We start from the raw sequence: 20,268 nt of genomic DNA, 5'->3' as shown, positions 1-20,268 counted from the left end.
AATGGAGTCTGATAAAAACTTGTATCTGGGAGAGTTGCTGTTTTCTACTCTTCACATTAGATTGTGAGTTTAGTATAATAGGTAATTTGTCAGTTGTAACATTTTAGAATGATTGAAATTGCTAGATAACAGCATGAGGCCCCTGACTCTCTGTGTAGGTAATTGATGGAAAACTGCACACCATGGATATAACATGTTTTTGTCACTGAGCTGTTTATGTAGCAGTTACTAATTTCACCTTTTCTGAATATGATTCTTGGTTTAAGTTATTAGCTCCCTTTTAGTATTCCATGAAAAAGTTCTGTCGTGGTTTTCTGATTGACTTAGCTGAGATATTAGTAAACAGGAGAGGCACAGGGCTCTGACACTGCAGGGTCATATTAATGGGACATTTTGTTGCTACAAAAGCCAGTAAATCTCATCTGTTCCCAGTTGACAACCTTTGCTTTTTACTGGTGATGTCTAAGGAAGGCAGAAAGTTAACTTCTGAGCCTAAATTATTGGTATAGTTTAATTTGGTGGTGTTTAGATGTGTAAGTTCCTTGATCTATAAATTCCTTTAGAAGCCCTTTGTTACCTAAAGCAGTGTTATGTGTGCAGGATATAATAAATGTTTTTAGAAATTGTTTTCCTAAAGAAACATGTTTTGAATACTATGTACAGTTCATTGTGCTCGATGTTAAAAAATTATAGATGTACGTACTCTTACCTTAAAAGGGCTCCAAGTTTTAGTAGCTGAGAAAGACACACAACTATAATTGTAATACACTGAGAGAATGCTCTGATGGATAGGAGTTTATGATCCCACCCTATAGTCTCCATAATAGTAATAATGGGAGGTGCTCAGTAGTGGGCCAGGCCTGTGAGCTCATTTCACTCTTACGACAACCCTAGGATATCAGTACTGATCATGCTGTTTCACAAATGAGAGAACTGAGGTATAGAGGTTCAGTAACATCCTTCAATCACACAGCTGGTGATGACAGTCAGGATTTGAACATCAGCAGTCCCATTTCTGAATCTGTGCTTTCCCACGCACCTCTGAGTTTTCTTGAATCATGTCTCATAGGAAAGAGGCAATGGAGCCATGTCATCATGTTAGCTGTTTATTGTAGCAGGCCCGGTTTCAGGAGTTTATTTCCCATCTGCGAGTAGGAACTTAGGAGCTGATCATAAAGTGAATCTTGATCTTAGAAGGAGAAAATAATTTTTCTTTTCTTTTTTGGTCTCGTTTAGAAATCCTTTCTTTTTGGGGTGCTTGGGTGGCTCAATTGGTTAAGTGTCTGACTTTGGCTCAGGTCATGATCTCACAGTTCATGGGTTCAAGCCCTGCATCGGGCTCTGTGCTGAATGCTTGCTCAGAGCCTGGAGCCTCTTTTGGATTCTGTGTCTCCTTTTCTCTCTGCCCGTCCCCTGCTCGTGCTCTGCTTCACTCTCTCTCTCAAAAATAAATAAATGTATTTTTGTAGACGTGATTATGTTGTAGTAAAGGAGGAGAGGACAGTGGTAATTTGAGTTTGTTCTTTGCAGACAGCTGTTTTGTCCTTTCTTGACCATGTCTTTTTCAGGTTTAGTATTGACATTTCACAAAGTGTTTTCATATAGTTAGCAAGTCGGATTGTTACAGCAGCTGTGAGGTGGGCCTGGTAGGTATCGATATCCTGTATTTGAGGGAGCCGAGGCTGAAAGAAGTAAACTGGAAATAGGCAGATTTAGTACTTGACCTGTTCCCTTGTTTCTGGTTTCATGCTCTTTATGTTGTACCTTGTTAACCTCTTAATGAAAAGTGAGGTATCTTCAGTGTTTTCTGATGGGTATTTGGTATTTTTTGGCTTGCCTTTTGGATCATCTAATCTGTCAAGATTGAGTTGTATTTCAGAGGAGTGTTTTTTTAAAAACTCCAAAAATAGATCTCCACTCTTGAGAAACTGTTGCATAATACCATAAGCACACCATCAGTGTGCTGAGATAACTGTTTTCGTTTGTTCATGTTTAAGATCTCTTGGTCTTGCTGTGGCACCTCGGGTAAGATTTCTTCAGAAAATGCAGAAACAACCCCCCAAAGAATTGGTGGTGAGCCAAGATCACAAACAAATTGAGCCAAGGGCTCCCTCCCTCACCAATGATGAAGTAGAAGAATTTAGAGCCTACTTCAATGAGAAAATGTCCATCCTTCAGAAAGGTGGGAAAAGACCAGAAGAGACAGAATACACACCGGGTAAGGGGACTAGTGATGAAGAGGAAGAAGAGAAGGAGGATGAGGAAGAAATGGAAGAGAAACTGGCAAAAGCAAAAGAGTCTTCACTTCAGTCTGTCCCTAGCACTGGGGAGTCCAAGGAAGCCCCTGGGCAGTTCTTAGACAGAGATGAGGACGAGGACGATGGACACGATGCTGATTTCTTTACAGTGAAGCGGCACAATGTGTTTGGGTTGGACCTTAAAGAGAATAAAACACCACAGGTAAGTTTATTCCCACTGGATGGTCTTCTGTTATTTCCCACCACTTCTTACTGTGTGTTGCTTGTGGCCTTTGGGGGGGAACTCTGGGGGCAGGAAGGACTAGGAGAAATGTGTAGAATGACATTCTTTGAAGTGAAGGCTCCCTCTTTCTCCATATTTAAAGATGGAATAAGTGCCAGAGAATTCTCCTTGTTCATAACCTAGGGAACTCTAAGAATGCTGACGAATTTAATCTCATTTGCTGCTCTTCTGAGGCATGTTTTAAAAGTAGCCAGAGACATGGTCATAACGGTAAGGAAGGCAGGTGATGGGGTTCTATGGTTTATAGCGTGACGATCCTTCACTGTGATTATTAACATACTACTTTCTGATTTAAATCATTACAAATATTCCTTACAACAATTTAATCTCCCTAAGCATGGATTTAACTTGTAACGAGACATTTGCTTCGGGGAACCAATGCAGGGTCTTAAATAGAAAGCCAGCACTCCTTTTTAAAGGCCACTTATGAAGGTTTGTTAAAAGTTTCATGTAGATCCTTTGTTCCTCTATAGGTACCTGCTAGGAAAAATAAGAGAGAATTCAGATAAAGCATCTGTTTTCTGGAGTGTCTGTAGGTGCGCGGTTAATGTGTTTCTCCTCCCCTTCCTTGGTCCCCTTCTTATTTTGTATGCATTTATTCTTCATCATTTCTTTAAAGTGAATTGAATTAAAAACTGAAGCTGAGCTCTAATTTTTAATAAACTCTAAGACTCACAGTGGAAATTCTAAATTTTGAACTGTGAAACTCAGATGGTGTTTAAGTAATAACTAAATAAAAATCTTGGAAAGGTAGCAAACATCGTTATTGAGTACTTAATGTATAATTTGGTGTTTTCTGAACATTATCTCATTTGGTCCTTGAATAACCCTGTGAGGTAGGTACTGTCTCATTACACAGGTAAAGGGAAAAAACAACTGGGAGACAGAGACCGTAAGATAGTGACGTGCACTGTTTGTTGCTGGCATAGCTGGAAATTGAGCCTAGGTATTCTAATGTTTTTGGTTAAGTACATGGATAATGATCTGGTTTTTGAAGTGTGATTTATTACTCTTTGTTATAGAATTGATACACTTTGTGTTGTATCTGATAAGTCTGTGGTTAACCTAAGGCCACAAAGATTTCCTCCTATGTTTTCCCTGGGAGGTTTTATAGTTTTAGTGCTTAAATTTAGGGCTAAAGTTTATTTTAGCTTAATTTTTGTGTATGGTGTGAGGGAAGGGTTAAGGTTCTTTTCTTTCTTTTCTTTTTTCTTTTTTTTTTTTTAATTGGGGTCTAGTTGAACCAGTATCTTTGTTAAATAGTGCTTTCTCCATTCAGGAACCTTGTCCCCTTTGTCCAGGGTTGACCACGTATATGTAGGTCTCTTTGACTCTTGTCTCTGTTAGCCATCCTTTCTCCAGTAATACCCATCTTGATTAGTTTCATGGTAAATCTCAGATTAGGTAGTACAAGTCTTCGAACTTGATATTTAAAAAAAATTTTGTTTTGGTTCTTTTTGGGCCACTGTATTTTCTTATAAGTTTTTGAACCAGCTAGTTAATTGGTACAAAAAAACCCCCTTATGTTATCTTCATTGAGATTTCATTGAAATCTTTAAATCTGTTTGGGGAGAATTGACATCTTGAGTTGTCTGATTCAACAATACAGCATATCTTTCCGTTTATTTAGGCTTTTACTGTGTTTTAGTGTGGTTTTATGATTTTAAGCATGTCTATCTTGCACATTTTTTTGTTAGATTCATCTTTATTTCATAGTTTTCAATACTATTATAAATTATACTGTTAAAATACAAATTTCTAATCCTTTGTTTTCAGTATTTTTGTATGCTAGTCATTCTAAACTGACCCATTAGTTCTAGTGGCTTTATTTTGGGGGATTCTTTGGGATTTTCTCTGTAGATGGTAATGGGGTTTGTGAATAAAGATGGTTTCGTTTCTTCTTTCCAATCTGTGTACCTTTTATTTCATTTTCTTAATTATATTTTATGTTGAATAGCACTGGTGAGAGTGGCCATCGTTGTTCTTTTCCTCATCTGTGGGAGGGAAAACATTAGTCTTTTATGATTATACCTGATGTTAGCTTTAAGTTTTGTATAAATGCTTTTTTCGGGGTGGGAAAGTTCCATTCCATTACTGGCTGGTTTAGTGCGTTTATCAAAATGGATGGTGAAAATTTTGTCACGTGCTCCCCCCCACCCCAGCTATTAAGGTGAATATATACTTGTTCTGTTAACATACTGATTTTTTTAATGTTGAACCAACATTGAATTCCTTTGATAACCTTCACTTAGTCACGATGTGTTTTATCTATTGCAGGGTTTTGCTTTCTAATATTTTGTTAAGGATGTTTGTTTCTGTGTTCATGAGGGATATTGGCTTGTTTTCTTCTAATGACTTTGGGACTGTGACACATTTAAAAAACTTTTTATACATTTTGCCATACTATCCTATAGAGAGGTCACAGCCCTTGACCCTGGCCTTGTATGCCATTGCCCCTTTACTTACTCTAACAATGAATATTACCACGTTTTTACTATTTTGAAAAAGAATCAGTGAGAAATGTCTTACCATTTGAGTTTATCTTTTATTGATTCTATTATTGAACATCATTTATTTCAGTTGTATAATTTCTGTGCTTGTCTTTTTCACTCCTTTTCCTGTGCTGTGATACTGGTCTTTTCTGTTGGTCTCCAAAAGTCCTTAAACATTAATTGGTGTTCTTGGGTTTTTAAACTTTTTCTATTATCTTCTGTCACACAAAATTGTCTGTTGGCCTGCCTTCCTTACTGGATTCTGAATTCCTTGAAATTAATGTCTTACTGACCAGTATGTACTCAGGGCCTGGTACAGTGTCTAGCTCCTGTTGAATTTCAAAGATGTTCCATGAATGAATGAGTGATGTGCTGAATTTCTTATTCTTTCACTTTGATAATTTTATTTGCTGTGAATTAGATATAATTCATACCTGTGGGGTTTGTTTTTGGAAACCTATATTTTGAAACTATAAGATTTTAAAAGTATGATTTATCTGATTGGCTTAAAATGATTCAAAAGGTATTGTTTAATTTTCTATAAGCATGAGCATAAATAACTTTCTTTTTTTTACTCATTAAATTATATGCCTGTGTAGGCCAAGCTTTGTAATTTAGGTAGTAAATAAAAGTAATAGTAATGATGTAAAGTTCTAACTTAAGAATACATTTTCATGGTGTACTATAGGAAGTTCTATTTTTAAAATACCTACATGATGTTTTTAAATGAAATAAATTGGAAGTGTATGACGTATGCATCAAACGTGAGGAATAGTTTGGGACGGCAGGATTTTGAGAGGCTGGAAAAGGAATGTTTTTCTCTTTCTTCCTGCACATTCCCTAGTGCTGTATACAGCTACAGTTGAAATTACTGGTTCTTTGGCTGAAATAGAAAGGCTTACTGCCTCCCCCCCACCTAATCTTGCCAGCTTTACTTGTTATGTGCCTTAAGGCTTTCAGAGTCAATGTTTACTTGCTCTCAGATTGTTACCATCTTTCTGGTTCTTCATCTTGTTTTTAAGGCATTTTGTTTTGCGTGTGATTTTTGCATCAGCATTTGCAGTCAGGTTTCTATTTTAGCCTTTGTTCTTGCATGTTATATTTTAGTATTGAGTTGTACTCACTGCAGGCTGCTTTCTTCCTCTATTACCTAATTTTAAGGATAGACCTGATAAAAGAATACCAACCAAACCATACTCACAATGGAAATAATACTATTATTTACACATAAACGCTATATTCCCCTTGGGAGACTTAAGTACTTTTTCCAGACACGGTTGTCTTTGTTCACATATTTTTTGTTGCTCCTGTTTCATAATTGCTGTTAGGGACAACATACCAGACATGTAAGAGAACTGGTTTCATTCCTTCTATCACAGGCTATTCTTTGTCCCGATTATCTTTCTTTCCTTTCTTGCCCCCTTGGAAAGTGGAGGAGATTTGTTGAATCAGTTATAGCTTGGAGCATCGGAGGGGACACATTGGGTTGCAGATGACATGGGATTTGTTTAATAATCATTGTCATTGATAAAATAATTTATTTGGTGTTTTAACATATACCAGATGCTTACAAGTTCTCATTTTGTCCTCGTAACAGGAAAGGCAGATGATGATATTTAAATTTCACAAAGCCTTTTAAATGTCTTTTCCAAAGTTACAGTGGTGGAGTCAGTACTCAGAACCTATCTCTGATGCCAAATCACATTCTCCTGTCCTGTTGCCAACCATATGATTTGCATTTAGTTTACTTGATCTAAATGGGTGATGTCAGCATAACTGATAGCACGTTACATTTCTTTGTGCTACCCATTGTGTGCAGACACGTGGAATACAGAATTGGTACGTTTGCCTCTTTGGATCTGGGCATGAATGGAGAAGAGAGGTGCCGAGTGCAGGTGCAAGCAGTGTCTTCTGGAAGACTGCCCTGTCATAGTCCTTTTCTATTTGACAGGATGAAGGCATTAGCAGAGAAATAGATTTCCTTAGCACTGGGGAGCAAATCAAGAGTGACAGGGAGGTAGAGAGCGTAGTCAGGGTGATCACGCACCAGGGCAGTTAAGAGAAGGTTGGCTGACCTCCTGTCATGGGGAAGAAATCTGTGTTTTGGCTAGTTTTTTTTGGTATTGGCAAGAAAGTTGACTCTAAGGAAACAGTGTTAGGAGTGTGAATATATAATTACAATGATGAATTTGAAAATGATTTTAAAACATTTCTTAAATATAAGAATGAAATCTCTAAGCATATACTTTTGTGTTTCTCATTTTATAATTGTTTAGGGAGGAGACTGATAGGTGGATTCCATTTTTAGCTCAGCATTTGTCCTTTTACAGCTATCTAAACAGTAAACCTAGGTCAGTCTTAAGATTTGAATGATACTCATAGATAAGTCTTTGTTTATAGTAGAATCTATATTACGTTTACTTGGAGTCTTACATTTTTGCACAGAAATTCTTGGTGTTGCAAGAACTCGCTGCTGGTAAAACATAGATTAGCTAATATTATTTTTTATAAGTATCCTCTTACAAAAATATTCTAAAATTCCAAATCAAGATTCCTATATATGGAAGCTTGGTTTTTCTGCCTCTTGTCTCTGTCTTTTCTGTTTCCTCTTCCTCCTCCTTCCTACTTGTCTTTTTTCCCTCTTTCTGGGAGCAGTTACTGAGTGCCTACCAGGTGCCAGGGACTGTGCTAGGTACTTAGTGAGTTTTAGAGGCTTATGACTTGAGTTAATGTAGCTGATTATTAAACTAGAATTTCAGTAGAGAATCCCAGCTTTCTCTTCCTTTATTCATTCATGCAACCAAATGTTTTAAAGCTCTCATATTGGCACTTGGGGGAGAAGACGGCCCCAGGGGCAATTGTACCTTAAATAACAGATAGGTGTTAATATGAGCTGGTAAAGCACTCTCAGCAAAGAGTACAGAGTGAGAAAAACCATGCCACAAGAAAGTATGTGTTTAGTTTGGGAAACTATTTCTGGCATCATGTTCTGTAGTTAAACTTTCTGAACCTTAGTGTGTGTCTGTAAAATGGGTCCAATAACAGTGTCTACTTTGCAGAGTTATGATTAGAAATAGAAAGCACCCAGCACGGTTGTGTATGTAGAAGAAGAGTGTGAACATTAGCTATGATTTCCAGCTGATAAAGTATAATAGGAATGTACAGATAAGGGCGTGATACAGTTTTGCCAGTGCCATGGCCAGGCAGTGTCTGAGGGAGTTGCTGGGGAAAATAAGGCCTTTGTCTGAATCAGGACCAGTTGTAGAAAGAAAAAGTGATGCACTTCATTTACTTCAGGTGTTATATTAGGAAACCAGTTTGCTTTTATGATTATAGCCTAGTGGATAGAGCATTTTTAACATTCTCAGTCTTGTGCATTGATCTGGACAGTGCTAAACCCTACACTAATATCACAGGTGCAGTCAACATCACAGCCAAATATTTATGGAGAGTTTATAATTTGATATAATCAGACTATATTAGGAAGTGCCTCGTAGAAATGGATTTATTGCTTATAAATAGAACTAAAAGTGGTTTAACAGTAGGTATTTCATGTGTAATCATTAAATAAAATTATTGCATTAATTTCCTGGGTGGAGTTCTCTGTCCAGTTACCTGGCAGTATTCTTGTGGATATCAGTGCTGTGCAGTGTATTTCTAGAAGATACTATGTAGGCGATATTGGGATATGGATTTTACTTGTATTTAAAGAATGCTGATTTAAATGGACATTAGAGGAAGTATTGTCGTTGTTTGGGGAATGATTGGGCATGCTGATGAACTGTTGCAGGAGAGTGCTGGTTTAGCTGTTTTTTATCCCCATAATTATTTGATGTAACATGGGAATGAACTATGGTAGCTTATTTCCTGAAATTTCTTGCAGACAACTCAGTTTTTGTAAAAGAAATGTCAGGAAGTGATGAGTATCTATTAGTTTTCTGTAATCTGTCATGCACTTTGATTATCGTGTATCATATACTAAACTCTTACCACAGTCTTATGCGGTATTGCCCCCATTTTGCAGGTTAAGAAACAGAGACTTTGAAAGGGTCAATTGCTTGCCCAGTGTTGCAGAATTAGTGAAGTGGCATAACTGGAATTTGTACCTATGCCCACCTGACACAAGCCTCAGTGTAATTGTGCTTTGTTTTGATTCTTGGCAGTTCTACATTTAGGAGTTTCTTTTAGAGTTCATTTTTACTGCCTACTAGCACTGCAGCTGTTCTTCTGCAGCCCATTACTGCCTCAGACTTGGCTTGGATAAGCCTCATAATTGGTCCCCACTGTTTTCCCATCATCCTCCTGCAGACCTCAGTCAGGTTAGTATTTTTTTCATGCGGTTGGCCTTCCATGCTTCCCTTAAGTTCATCCTTTCAACTGGGCTTCCTAAACTTGCCATGCCCACCTCCCCCCTGCCCCCTGCCCCCCTGCCCCCCTGCCCCACTGCACCACCAGCCCATTCTTTCCTGTGTGAGTTTCCACTCACACTGAAGACTCTGACCACTCAGCATTTCACATCTTAGCTACTCTTCTAGATTCATTGCTGATCATGCCTCTTCTTGAAGCCTGCCTTTACTTCTTCTTGTCATGGACATCTGGATTCTGATTGTCTGGTTAACTAGTCTTTCTTTTTTTGGCATTTCATAATATACCTCCATGAATGTCCTGATTTCTATTCTGTACTGGGTGACCACTGAGGTTGCCATAACCTATGTGTGCAGGGGTCTTATATAATGCTTAGTTGAATGAGACAGAAGGGAGAGCTCTTTAAAACCTGAGAGTCAAGATTACTGTACCCTCACTTTTGATACCATGAAGTGGAACAATGGTGGGATGACCTTCATTGTTGAGTAGTCTAGATAGAGTTGGTATATGTGTCTCTTGGCTTCCTACAGGTGCTTTTTCTTTGTCTTATTTCCTGTTTTTAATTCTTTAATTGCAATTCAAACTTCATTCCAATTCGAAAGGAATAGTTATTGTGTGACTTGCAAGTGAGATGTACATACTGAATTATATATAAATATATATTTCCTTCCTTCCCTATTTGAGTTTTTTATGCATATGATTTCCTGAAGATATAAATCGACAATGGAAAGCTAAAAGCTTTTAGCTTGATGTTTATTCTTTCACATGCGGAATCATTATTGTATCAAAATATTTTGACTTTTCCCTTCATTTCCTGCTTTTATACATCCTCAGTGTTTAAAGCATCTGCTGGCTACTGAATTTTCTAGTGAATTAATTTTATAGCCTAATTTTTAGAAACTTTATTTAATCAAGATATGTTTATCTTTGCTTTAAAGTGAAGGTAATGAAAGAAATGTAAAATAGGGCAGGCTATTTAAAAAATTTTTGTTTTAATGTTTTTATTTATTTTTGAAGGGAGAGAGACAGAGCATGATCAGAGAGAGAAGGAGACATAGAATTTGAAGCAGGCTCCAGGCTCTAAGCTGTCAGCACAGAGCCCGATGCAGGGCTCGAACTCACAAACTGGAGATCATGACCTGAGCCAGAGTCGGACACTTAACTGATTGAGCCACCCAGGCGCCCCTAGGACAGGTTTTTTTTAAGGGCCGTGTAAGTTGCCCTTGAGCTTGATTGTTAGGATAATCAGAAATAAGGAGCTTTTCAGTCATCAACACGTGCTTGTTTATATTTATAGCTCCAACAAATATAACTGAAGAGAATTTAGGCTAATATGGCAGGTACTCTGGTTATGAACAGGTTTCCAAATGCTGTTTGTAAGACCCTTTGTTCTTAAAGTCATAGTAATCAATATATGTCTACCTCCCTAAAGCTTTTTAACAGGAGGGCTGTGTTTGTGGAGGCACTGGATTGTACTCAACATACTATTTACCTCGCAAATTTGTTGGAACAGATTTCCGTTTTACTTAGTTCTGTTCAATGTATGTTTTTGGAACAGCTTCAAAGGTACATGACAAATCTTAAGTCCAAGGCAGCAGCTGAAACAGTGCCATTTATTGGTGACAGGCAGAGTTAAATCACGTTTGCTTTGATGTGAAGCTTTGCCATGAAAGTTTACATTTCAGGTGAAATAGAGGCTTATTAAATGAACGCTTCATGGGTCTTTTAGGAAAAACTCACTCACCGAATACTTAATGAACACCTCCTAGTAAGCACCAGGTGTTGACAACATTAATAACATTCCTTGTCCTCATGGAGCTTCAATTGTAGTGGGGGAAGCTGCACAAAAAAATAAGTGCGTGTGTTGTGGGAAAAATGAAGCGGAGTAAGGGGGAGGCAGGGTTGGGGTGTGTGTGGAGTATTGCAGTTGAACATGTAATACCCAGAGGCCCCTCCCCGGGAGTACGTAGGGCACTCTTCTGCTATTGCTGGCTTAAGACCTTGATTGGTTTTTGAGCCCTGAAAATGTTGTTGTGCTCCCTCCATCCATGTGTAATTTGAAAGAAAAGTTGTACTAAATTTTAAAGCAGTGGAAGTCCTTAAGTTCTGATTTTTTCCATGTTGACTAGTTTATTGCTTTTGTTGAAATATATTATTTCATACACATCTTCAAGTACTCCGGCTTGGCTGGTGCCCTGAGCATGTGTGTAATTTGCTGGTTGGTTAATGGAGCCTGGGAGCTAGACTGGGTAAAGGGAATGTAAAGAGAATTCAGACCCTCTGGGAGCCCATGCTAGCAAGTTAATTGGCCAGAGCCAGTGACACTTCAGTAAAGTTCAGTGGGAACACGGATGCCTGTATGTTAAGAAAGGCCAGTTTTTTTCAGTGACCGTAAAATCTAAGTATAAACTGTATGTAGTTGACATTAGAAACCAAAACCAAAAGAGTCAGCCTTTTTACCAGCAAAATGAGTTTATTCAGGAATTTATTCAGATTATTGCAACTCAGGATAAACTATGATGAAGCGTAGGCAAATCCAGAGAGCAGGGGAGAGGGAAAGGAGGAAGTTGGGAGGGGCTGCTTTGAAGAGTTTCCAGGTGATGCTGGCTTCTCATTGGCCGAGTGTGTTGGTTTCTCATTGGCTGGGCTGTTGCTGGGCCAGGAGAACTTCTTCCTTCTTCCTGATTGGACATGTAAAATCAGCTTCCTCTGGTTGGGGGTGTGATTGGTGATGCTGGAGTGCTTCCCTTTCAGGGCTCCCTGACTCCTGTTCACAGCACTTCTGAGAGTGAGGTTGTCCTACCGACTTCATGATGGCTTACGTTTTAAAAGTTTTCAGGGCACTGCTTCCCAAGCTATGTTTTCTCAAGGACTAGGCCTTTAATTTCCAATTCATCATACAATAATAATTTTACAAAACATTAAAGAAAAACTACTAGAGTAAGACGCACCTCTCTTTGTTTTCTGGCTCTAGCTCTACCATTTTTGCTGCCTTTTCTTTGGGTTGGATTGTTTTAATTTTGGAGCGTAGAGTATCCTGGTGTTTTTTTCTTTTTCTCCGCCTTGTTGGAAAAGCTGTTTATATGGTCATCATAGAATGCTGTGGGGATATTTGTGTATGTGTGTAATGAATGATGCTTAGTGAATGGAACATAGAATTTGCCATTTAGAAAATTGTGCCGTTTCTCTTTAACCCTTCCCTGCCTTTTGGGTCCTTTTTGATGAGTGGAATTTGATCCTGTGAGGGACACTGCCACACCTGCAGTGTGAGGGTTCCTCAACCCTCTTTGGTGCTTAGTTCCCTGTTTAAATTGTGCGCTTACCCCTTCAAGGAAGGAAGGAAGGTTGAGAGGAAGAACCGGTAAGTAGGTTTTTGGTAGGCGCATTGACTGTAAAAGGAATGTGTAGCCAGATGAATCTCCTTGAGGGCAGGTTGCACTTTTTGCTTGTTGTTGCACCGTCTGCAGCATCTTTCATACGGCAGACACCTAGCACTTGTTTGTAGTTTAGGGTCATTTTCTTTCAGTGAGTCTCTCCTGCTGCATTCATCAACAGCACTTTCATCCCTAGTATCAGAATAAAGCAATAATATAGCTAGCTCTTCCTGAGTAAGTCATGATTGGAAACATCTACAATGAAGTTTTAGTAAATTGAATTTTGAAATTTTTATTTATTTTTAAAGTCAGGAGTGTTTGTTATAGGACAGAAAGTTTATCTCTGTTAAGCTAGTAGCAGATCATCAATCTCTGGACATTGCTACTCCCGGAAGGCTGTTGCTATTTTTGGTTTGTTTTCCTTTCTTTTCTTTTTGTTGCTTGCCTGCTGGCTGTTAGAATTAAGGTGACAGACGGTCCTGATACAGTGTTGGACAGAGAATCTGCTGGTTTTTGTTTGGCATTATAAATGATTGAAAACAGACTGACATTTTGTTACAGGTTAATAAAGCCAACACAGTAGTGATTATTACAGTGCATTAATTTTAAGCTCTAGAAACAAGTGCCTTAGTAAATGTTCCTGGAATATATGAAGAAAATCCTAAGCGTTTGGCACACGTAAGATAGGCATCACATATTGCAACTTTTCGGAGAGCACTTAAAGGATGCCGCTCCTGTTTTCATGGATAATCTTTCTTGATGGAATTTTCATTACTGTTGGTCAGCTTCCTCCCCTTCCCTCACATTGGTGGAGCAAATGAATCACTTAATTTCTTAGTAGCAGTTACTATAAAGCCTACTTCCAAATAATTTCTAAGTTTGTTTTGAATTAAAAAGGCATATTTCCTGTTACATCTTTTGAGTATTTATGATTAGAATAATTCTGCCACCTGCACATATTTTCATATCTGCTGGTTTTTGTTATGGAGAGCAACAGAGTAGAGGAATGCTTTCTTCCTTGCTATGATTCCTAATTTTGGAAGGTACATTAATTTCAGAATGTTTGATATGGGAAATAGTTACAAAGTTCAAAACACTTAGTAAGAACTTGCTAGATAATGTTCTCTCCTGTGGTTTGGTTCAGCATTGTTTTATTTCCTTTGCATCTCCTGATCTATGGAGACTTTTTTCTAGCTGCTGACAACATGTCCATAAAGTAGAACTTTACACATCAAAGACTAGGTAAAGTTCTGTTAGGCTATCTCTACTCCCCACCCACATCTTCTGAGAATGACTTTTTTTTTTTTTTTTTAAGAAATCTGAAAAGCTGGCTTTTAGTGACTCTTATTTCTCCTTAGTATTTTCTATTAAGCGTTGTTAGTTGACTCAGTTTGAAGCACACTTAGTAATGTGTGTTAATAACTATTGATCCATTTCATTTAATACCTTGAACTAAGTATTGTTTTTTTAATGGGCATTTTTAGAAATAATACTCTATTTTTAACTTTTTCCCTTCCATGAAAAGGAGGGAGAAAGTATTTTATTGCCAAAAAATATGCTATCAGGCAGGCTTCAGGACACTATTTGGTTTCCAGCCTGAATACTAATACCATTTAGCCAACCAGATTTATAATGGGTTTATAATTATAGGATTAGATACGGGGTAGTGGGTTAATTCTCCTCTCTCCCTTTCCCCACCTCCCATTAACTAGCTCTCTTATGTGGTGGAAATTACAGATTCGTTTGGCTCTTATTTACTGAAGAGAGAAAAACAAGTTATTTCTAGGTTTCAAGAACTGTGGAGAGTCTGAAATGCCACTCTACTTGCAGATTAACAAGTAAGCTTGCCACATTTTGATTTATGTTGCTAGACAATTCATGGCACAGTCAGCTGTAGGAGCTTCAAGTTTGCTTTGGTTTTCTTGCTTTTAAATTCCATAGGGACCATGTGCATGTGGTGCCAGCTGAGTGCCATCCACAGAGTAGGTTTGTGTGAGAGCTAAGGAACTTCCGTCTTGGAAGAGGGCCGCTAGCAAACCTGCCTAGCCTTTGCCCACAGGAAACACTACTTTTATTAACCTGTCCTGGAACGAATCTGTTCACTGCCCTTGAGGGAAATATTGTTTTTATCTTCTAAGGCTGTCTGCTCTGTTGACATCCTTGAAAAGATAATCTGGAAGAGTAATGGATAGAAGATGGGCAGACACATGAGAGACCCATGGATGGTTGTCTCCTAAAGCTAGATAGCAGCAAAAAGTCAGAACTGTTTCTATCTCTCTTTTTGTTGTGGTCTGCTTTTCCCCAGTGCGAATGTAGAAAAACTACTCCCATTTAAATAATCAACATGAATTCCAGAGACACATAGATTCCTCCTTGTGAAAACTGTTAATTTTGTTTGATAAGGCCCTAAAATAGTGGGGAGTTACTTTTGCTGAAACTGAGTCAGTGCTCCAAAGTGTGCTTCCTCAGCAACCTGTGCTTACCACTGTCATACCACTGAACACTCTGCACTGTCATATTGTTTGTTTTTCCCACCTTACCATGTACCTTTAAGGAGGCAGAGAATGTATATCACTCATTTTTGTATCTGATCCATCAGGATTGCCTCTCACTACGATAGGTTCTCAGTAATTGTTGAATGAAATGAGTGAATGATAAGTAAATGAGTAGAACTTTTTAAATTCAAATCTAGTTGGCCTTTTATCAGTTTATTCAGGTTCCTTACCCCAATTTGAGACTGTACCGTTTGATAGAAAAATGTGCTTGGAACATAAGTGGCCAGAAAATGGTTGTTGGCCAATTGGGTTAATTTTAGATAGGACCCTTGTATTGGAATTCAGAAACTGGGTTAGATAACAGTAAATATCTTGTGTGAAATCTTCCCTAAACCTCTCTTAACCATCCATCATCCTTTTCTCTTCATATTGGTTGTTTTGATCTCTGGATCTGCTTTCTTGATGTGGTCCTCTGTCTTCTCTAGTGGAAAAAATAAGTGAAATATTGGCCACCCACCTTCTTCTAAAGATGGTTGAGGAAGTCTTTAGAAAAACTAACTTCTTTTAAGGTGTCATAATTCTCAAGTATTTTTACATAGTGCATAGGTTACTTTAAAGTTTTGCTTAGTACTGACCCTTTATGAAATTGAATTGTATCTAAATGTGCTAGATCTCATTCTCTTTTCATACACATTGCCTTAGAAGGTATTAGTGTGCTCCATTAGTCTGAAAGCTCTCTACTGTAAGTGGAATGGCCCTGTGGTGTCACTGAGTAATTAGTCTCGCAGGCAGACTTTGAGACCAAGTGCAGTTTGCTTTTTGTTTAAAAGGCCAGTGTTGAAGCCCCTTTCCTTAGACACAGAGCAAGCCCCCACCTTCATTTCCATCTTATAGCACGAGCCACTTTACATATTCTGTTCTTTAGAGTTCGCGTTTCTTGTAATTGAAAACATCCTTAAATACTCAATAGCTTTTAAAATATTGTTATTTAAAATACTCCTTTATCCTAAAAATGTAATAAAATATTTTGTAAAGAAAAACTGACTTCTTACATTGAACCACTAGTAATTTATTTTACAGTGTGTTCACTTGTAGCGATCAGTTTGATCCTAACGTTATCCCATCAAAGGCTTGTTTCGTGTCTAAATGTGTATATGGTTCTGTGTAGACTTGATGAGACTCTTCCCTCTAGTTGTGTACTTATTCAGCTTCAGATGGAGGCAGAAGCAAATGGAAGCAGTCTTCCTGTCTCTCACAGGAAGCACACAGCACACAGCCTCCTCCACAGGGAGGCCCCTCAGGTTCTCTTGTCCCCACACTCAAGAAGCTTGCAGAAGCATTCTAAAAGCTGCTAGGTAGTAGTTGTGCTATCTCCTGAGTCATATGAGTAAGCATGATAATCAAAATTATCTAATTCTTTTCTACCAGAAATGAAAGAATTGTTTTGGCAGATCTGTGTGTTCACATTTGTGTTGGCTTTATATGTTCTTACCATGAGTATATTTTGTAGTATAGAGAAGAAAAATGATTCTTAAGCTTTTTCAAATTTGGATCTACAACTACTTTATACTTAATTATATTGTCATTTATATCATTAATTTGAATGGCTTTAGATAGTTTTATAGAAATTCCTCAGATCAGAAGTTGAGGGCAAGAGTAGTTTCATCACAGCTGGGAAGCTTTTTTCCAGTAGCATTCATTTGTTGACTTGTTGCACATTGTGTGAAATGTAAAGCCTTAGCAGATGCCACGGAATGATTGTTTGATGAGGCTATTTATGTCTCTGGTTTTCTCAGGTTGAAAGACCCTGCTGGACTACTTTGAACATAAGCTTCTTTCTTACTCTATTGAGATCTCTGTAAAAACGCCCGTAGAAACTTCAGGGACTCATTTATTCCTACTTTCACTGAAGCAGTTTATAGTACCCAGACTCAAAACCTACTGAGGAAAGAATGAAGATACTAAGCCTTTAAGCATCTGGGCTAGCCTGAGCATTTGGGATTGTGTCTGTTGACTTTAAATATTCTCTGCCATGTTTTCCCTCCTATAGTTAATCAAGTTTTTTTTTTTAATTTACATGATATGGACATGATACTGTACCAAATATGAATAACAGTTAGACTTGTCAGCCCTCAAGAAAGTTATATGGTTGAGGAGACAGGATATTGATATGGAAGCATTTGGTGAAATAACGATAGAAGTATAAGAAAATAATATAAATTGTTGAACTGTAGTAATAGAATGGTTTGAATTAGAACTAGAACTTTGGGCTTGAGTTCAGGGATCTTCCTGGAGTAGGTGGGACTTGATGAGTGTTGAAGGTTGCATCGGATTTGGTAGTTGGACTAAGGAGGGTAAAAGTATGAACAGATGGGGGAGCAGTAGTTGTGGTCTTTCACTTTTGGAATAATAGGAGAGCTCTGCAGGACGTGGTGAGGAGTAGTGAAGCAAGCGAAAGATAATATCTATTGATACGTTTTCATATTATCCAAGTTTATTACTGTGACCACTTATTTCAGCTTAAATATAAATCTGATCATAGTATCAAGTAAAGGAAACTTGGTACAGATTCATCTTAAAATATGACTTCTAGAAGTGAGAGTCCTTTTAAAAAATTGTAGAATACTTATCACTGAAAATATAATTGACATGGTATGTTATGTTAGTTTCAAGTGTACAACATATTGATTCAACCATTCGAGACATTACTAACTGCTCACTACAGTGTGTGTTGTCACCATCTGTCAATATTATTGACTATATTTCCTATGCTTTACTTCTCATCTCTGTGACTTATTTATTTTATAACTGGAATTTTGTACCTCTTAATCCCCTCATTTATTGCAACCATCCCCCACTTCCCCCTCTTGCAATCATCAGTTTGTTCATTGTGTTTAAGAGTCTGTTTGTTCTTTTGTTTTTTTAGATTATACACATAAGTGAAATCATTTGGTATTTGTTTTCTCTGACTTACTTCACTTAGCATAATACCTTCTGGGTCTATCCATGTTGTCACAGATGGCAAGATTCCATTCTTTTTTATGGATGAATAATATTCCACTGTGTGTGTGTGTGTGTGTGTGTGTGTGTGTGTGTGTGTGTATGTGTGTATCTACCACATTTTCTTTATTCATCTGTTGATGGACACTTAGGTTGCTTTCATATCTTGGCTATTGTATAATGCTGCAGTACATACAGGGGTGCGTATATCTTTTTGAATTAGTGTTTTCATTTTCTTTGGGCAAATAGCCAGTAGTGGAATTATTTGATCATATGGAGTTTCTGTTTTTAATTTTTTGAGGAAGCTCAGTACCATTTTCCACAGTGGCTGCACCAGTTTACATTCCCACCAACAGTGCACCAGGGTTCCCTTTTCTCCGCATTCTTTTGAACACTTATTTCTTTTTGATACTAGGTATTCTGATGGGTGTGAGGTGATACCTCTCTATGGTTTTGATTTGCATTTGCCTGGTGATGACTGATGTTGAGTATCTTTTCATGGGTCTGTTGTCCATCTGTATGTTTTCTTTAGAAAAATTTCTGTTCATTGGATTGTGTTCTGGTTTTTTTGGTGTTGAGTTGTAGAAGATCTTTATTTTGGGTATTAAGTCCTTACCACATTTATCATTTGTAGATAGTCCCTTTCATTCCGTAGGTTGCCTCTTTGTTGATTGTTTCCTTCATAGCGCAAAAACTGTTTATTTCCATGTAGTTTCAATAGTTTATTTTTTTCTTTAGTTTCCCTTGCCTGAGAAGACAGATCCATAAATATATTGCTAAGGCTGATGTCTAAGAGATGACTGCCTATGTTTTCTTCCAGTTTTATGGTTTCAGGTCTCACATTTAGGTCTTAAATCCATTTTTAGTTTATTTTTAAGAAGGTGGTTCAGGTTCAGTCTTTTGTGTATAATATAGTGGTCCAGTTTTCCTAACACCATTATTGAAGAGATCTTTTCTTTGTTGTTATCTTGCCTTCTTTGTAGTAGATTAATGGACATTATAGGTATGGGTTTATTTCTGGGCTCTTTCTCTTGTTTCATTCATCTATGTGTCTATTTTTATGCCAGTACCATCATGTTTTGATTTCTACAGCTTTGCAGTGTATCTTGAAACCTGGGATCATAATGCCTCCAGTTTTGTTCTTCTTTCTCAAGATGGCTTTGACTATTTGAAGTCTTTTGTGCAAATTCTAGGATTATTTGTTCTAGTTCTATGAAAAATGTTACTGTTTTTTTTTTTAATAGAGATTGCATGGTTTCTATAGATTGCTTGGGTAGAATGGCCATTTCAACAATATTCCCTCCCCATCCATGAGCGTGGTATATCTTCCTGTTTGTGTCATCTTCCATTTCTTTCCTCAATCTCTTCTTGTTTTCAGAGTTAGGTCTTTCACCCCCTTGGTTTAATTTATTCCTAGATATTTTATTCTTTTTTAGTGCATTTGTAAATAGGATTGCTTGGGAGTCTTTTTACAACTCTGTGAATAGTCTTAATTAAGAAACATTATAATTAGCATTAATAGTTGTGATTCTTAATCAGCAAGAAGACAGTAAAATACTCAGATATGGAACTGTTCTAGACCTTGAAGGCCTGATACAGGGTTAGATATGTTGAAAATTAATGCGTCATATTACTCCTTTCTCAGTGGGAGACTTTGAGCCCACTTCTCCACTCTCCCCACTCCCTTTTCTAATAACAGCTTTATTGAGATAAAATTCACATATCCTACATTTCATCCATTTAAAGTGCATAGTTCATTAGTTTTCAATGTGTTTGTGGGGTTGTCCAACCATTTTCTTTTTATACATATATATGTATACACATACATATACATATATATGTATAAATGTTTATTTTTGAGAGAGAGAGAGTGGGTGCAGGAGGGGCAGAGAGCGAGATACACACACACACACACACACACACACACACACACACACACACAGAATCCAAAGCAGGCTCGGGGCTCCGAGCTGTCAGCTCAGAGCCTGACACGGGGCTTGA

The 20,268-nt window shown here is 37.7% G+C and overlaps 1 protein-coding gene across 2 annotated transcripts in view; it reads left to right on the top strand.

Annotated features, from left to right (window-relative positions):
- The window catches only part of DDX10 (DEAD-box helicase 10), a 274,061-nt gene that overhangs the window by 50,290 nt on the left and 203,503 nt on the right, over nucleotides 1-20,268 (top strand). For both annotated transcript variants that reach the window (XM_060604620.3, XM_078432720.2), the window contains exon 13: nucleotides 1,998-2,460. In XM_060604620.3, the coding sequence (XP_060460603.2) occupies nucleotides 1,998-2,460 (463 nt within the window). The remainder of the gene's footprint in view (nucleotides 1-1,997; nucleotides 2,461-20,268) is intronic.

Source organism: Panthera onca, chromosome D1 (genome assembly GCF_046562875.1).
Source record: "Panthera onca isolate mPanOnc1 chromosome D1, mPanOnc1 haplotype 2, whole genome shotgun sequence".
NCBI lineage: Eukaryota > Metazoa > Chordata > Mammalia > Carnivora > Felidae > Panthera > Panthera onca.
The sequence above is the reverse complement of the archived record's forward strand: the minus strand, read 5'-3'. Positions and strand labels throughout refer to the sequence as shown.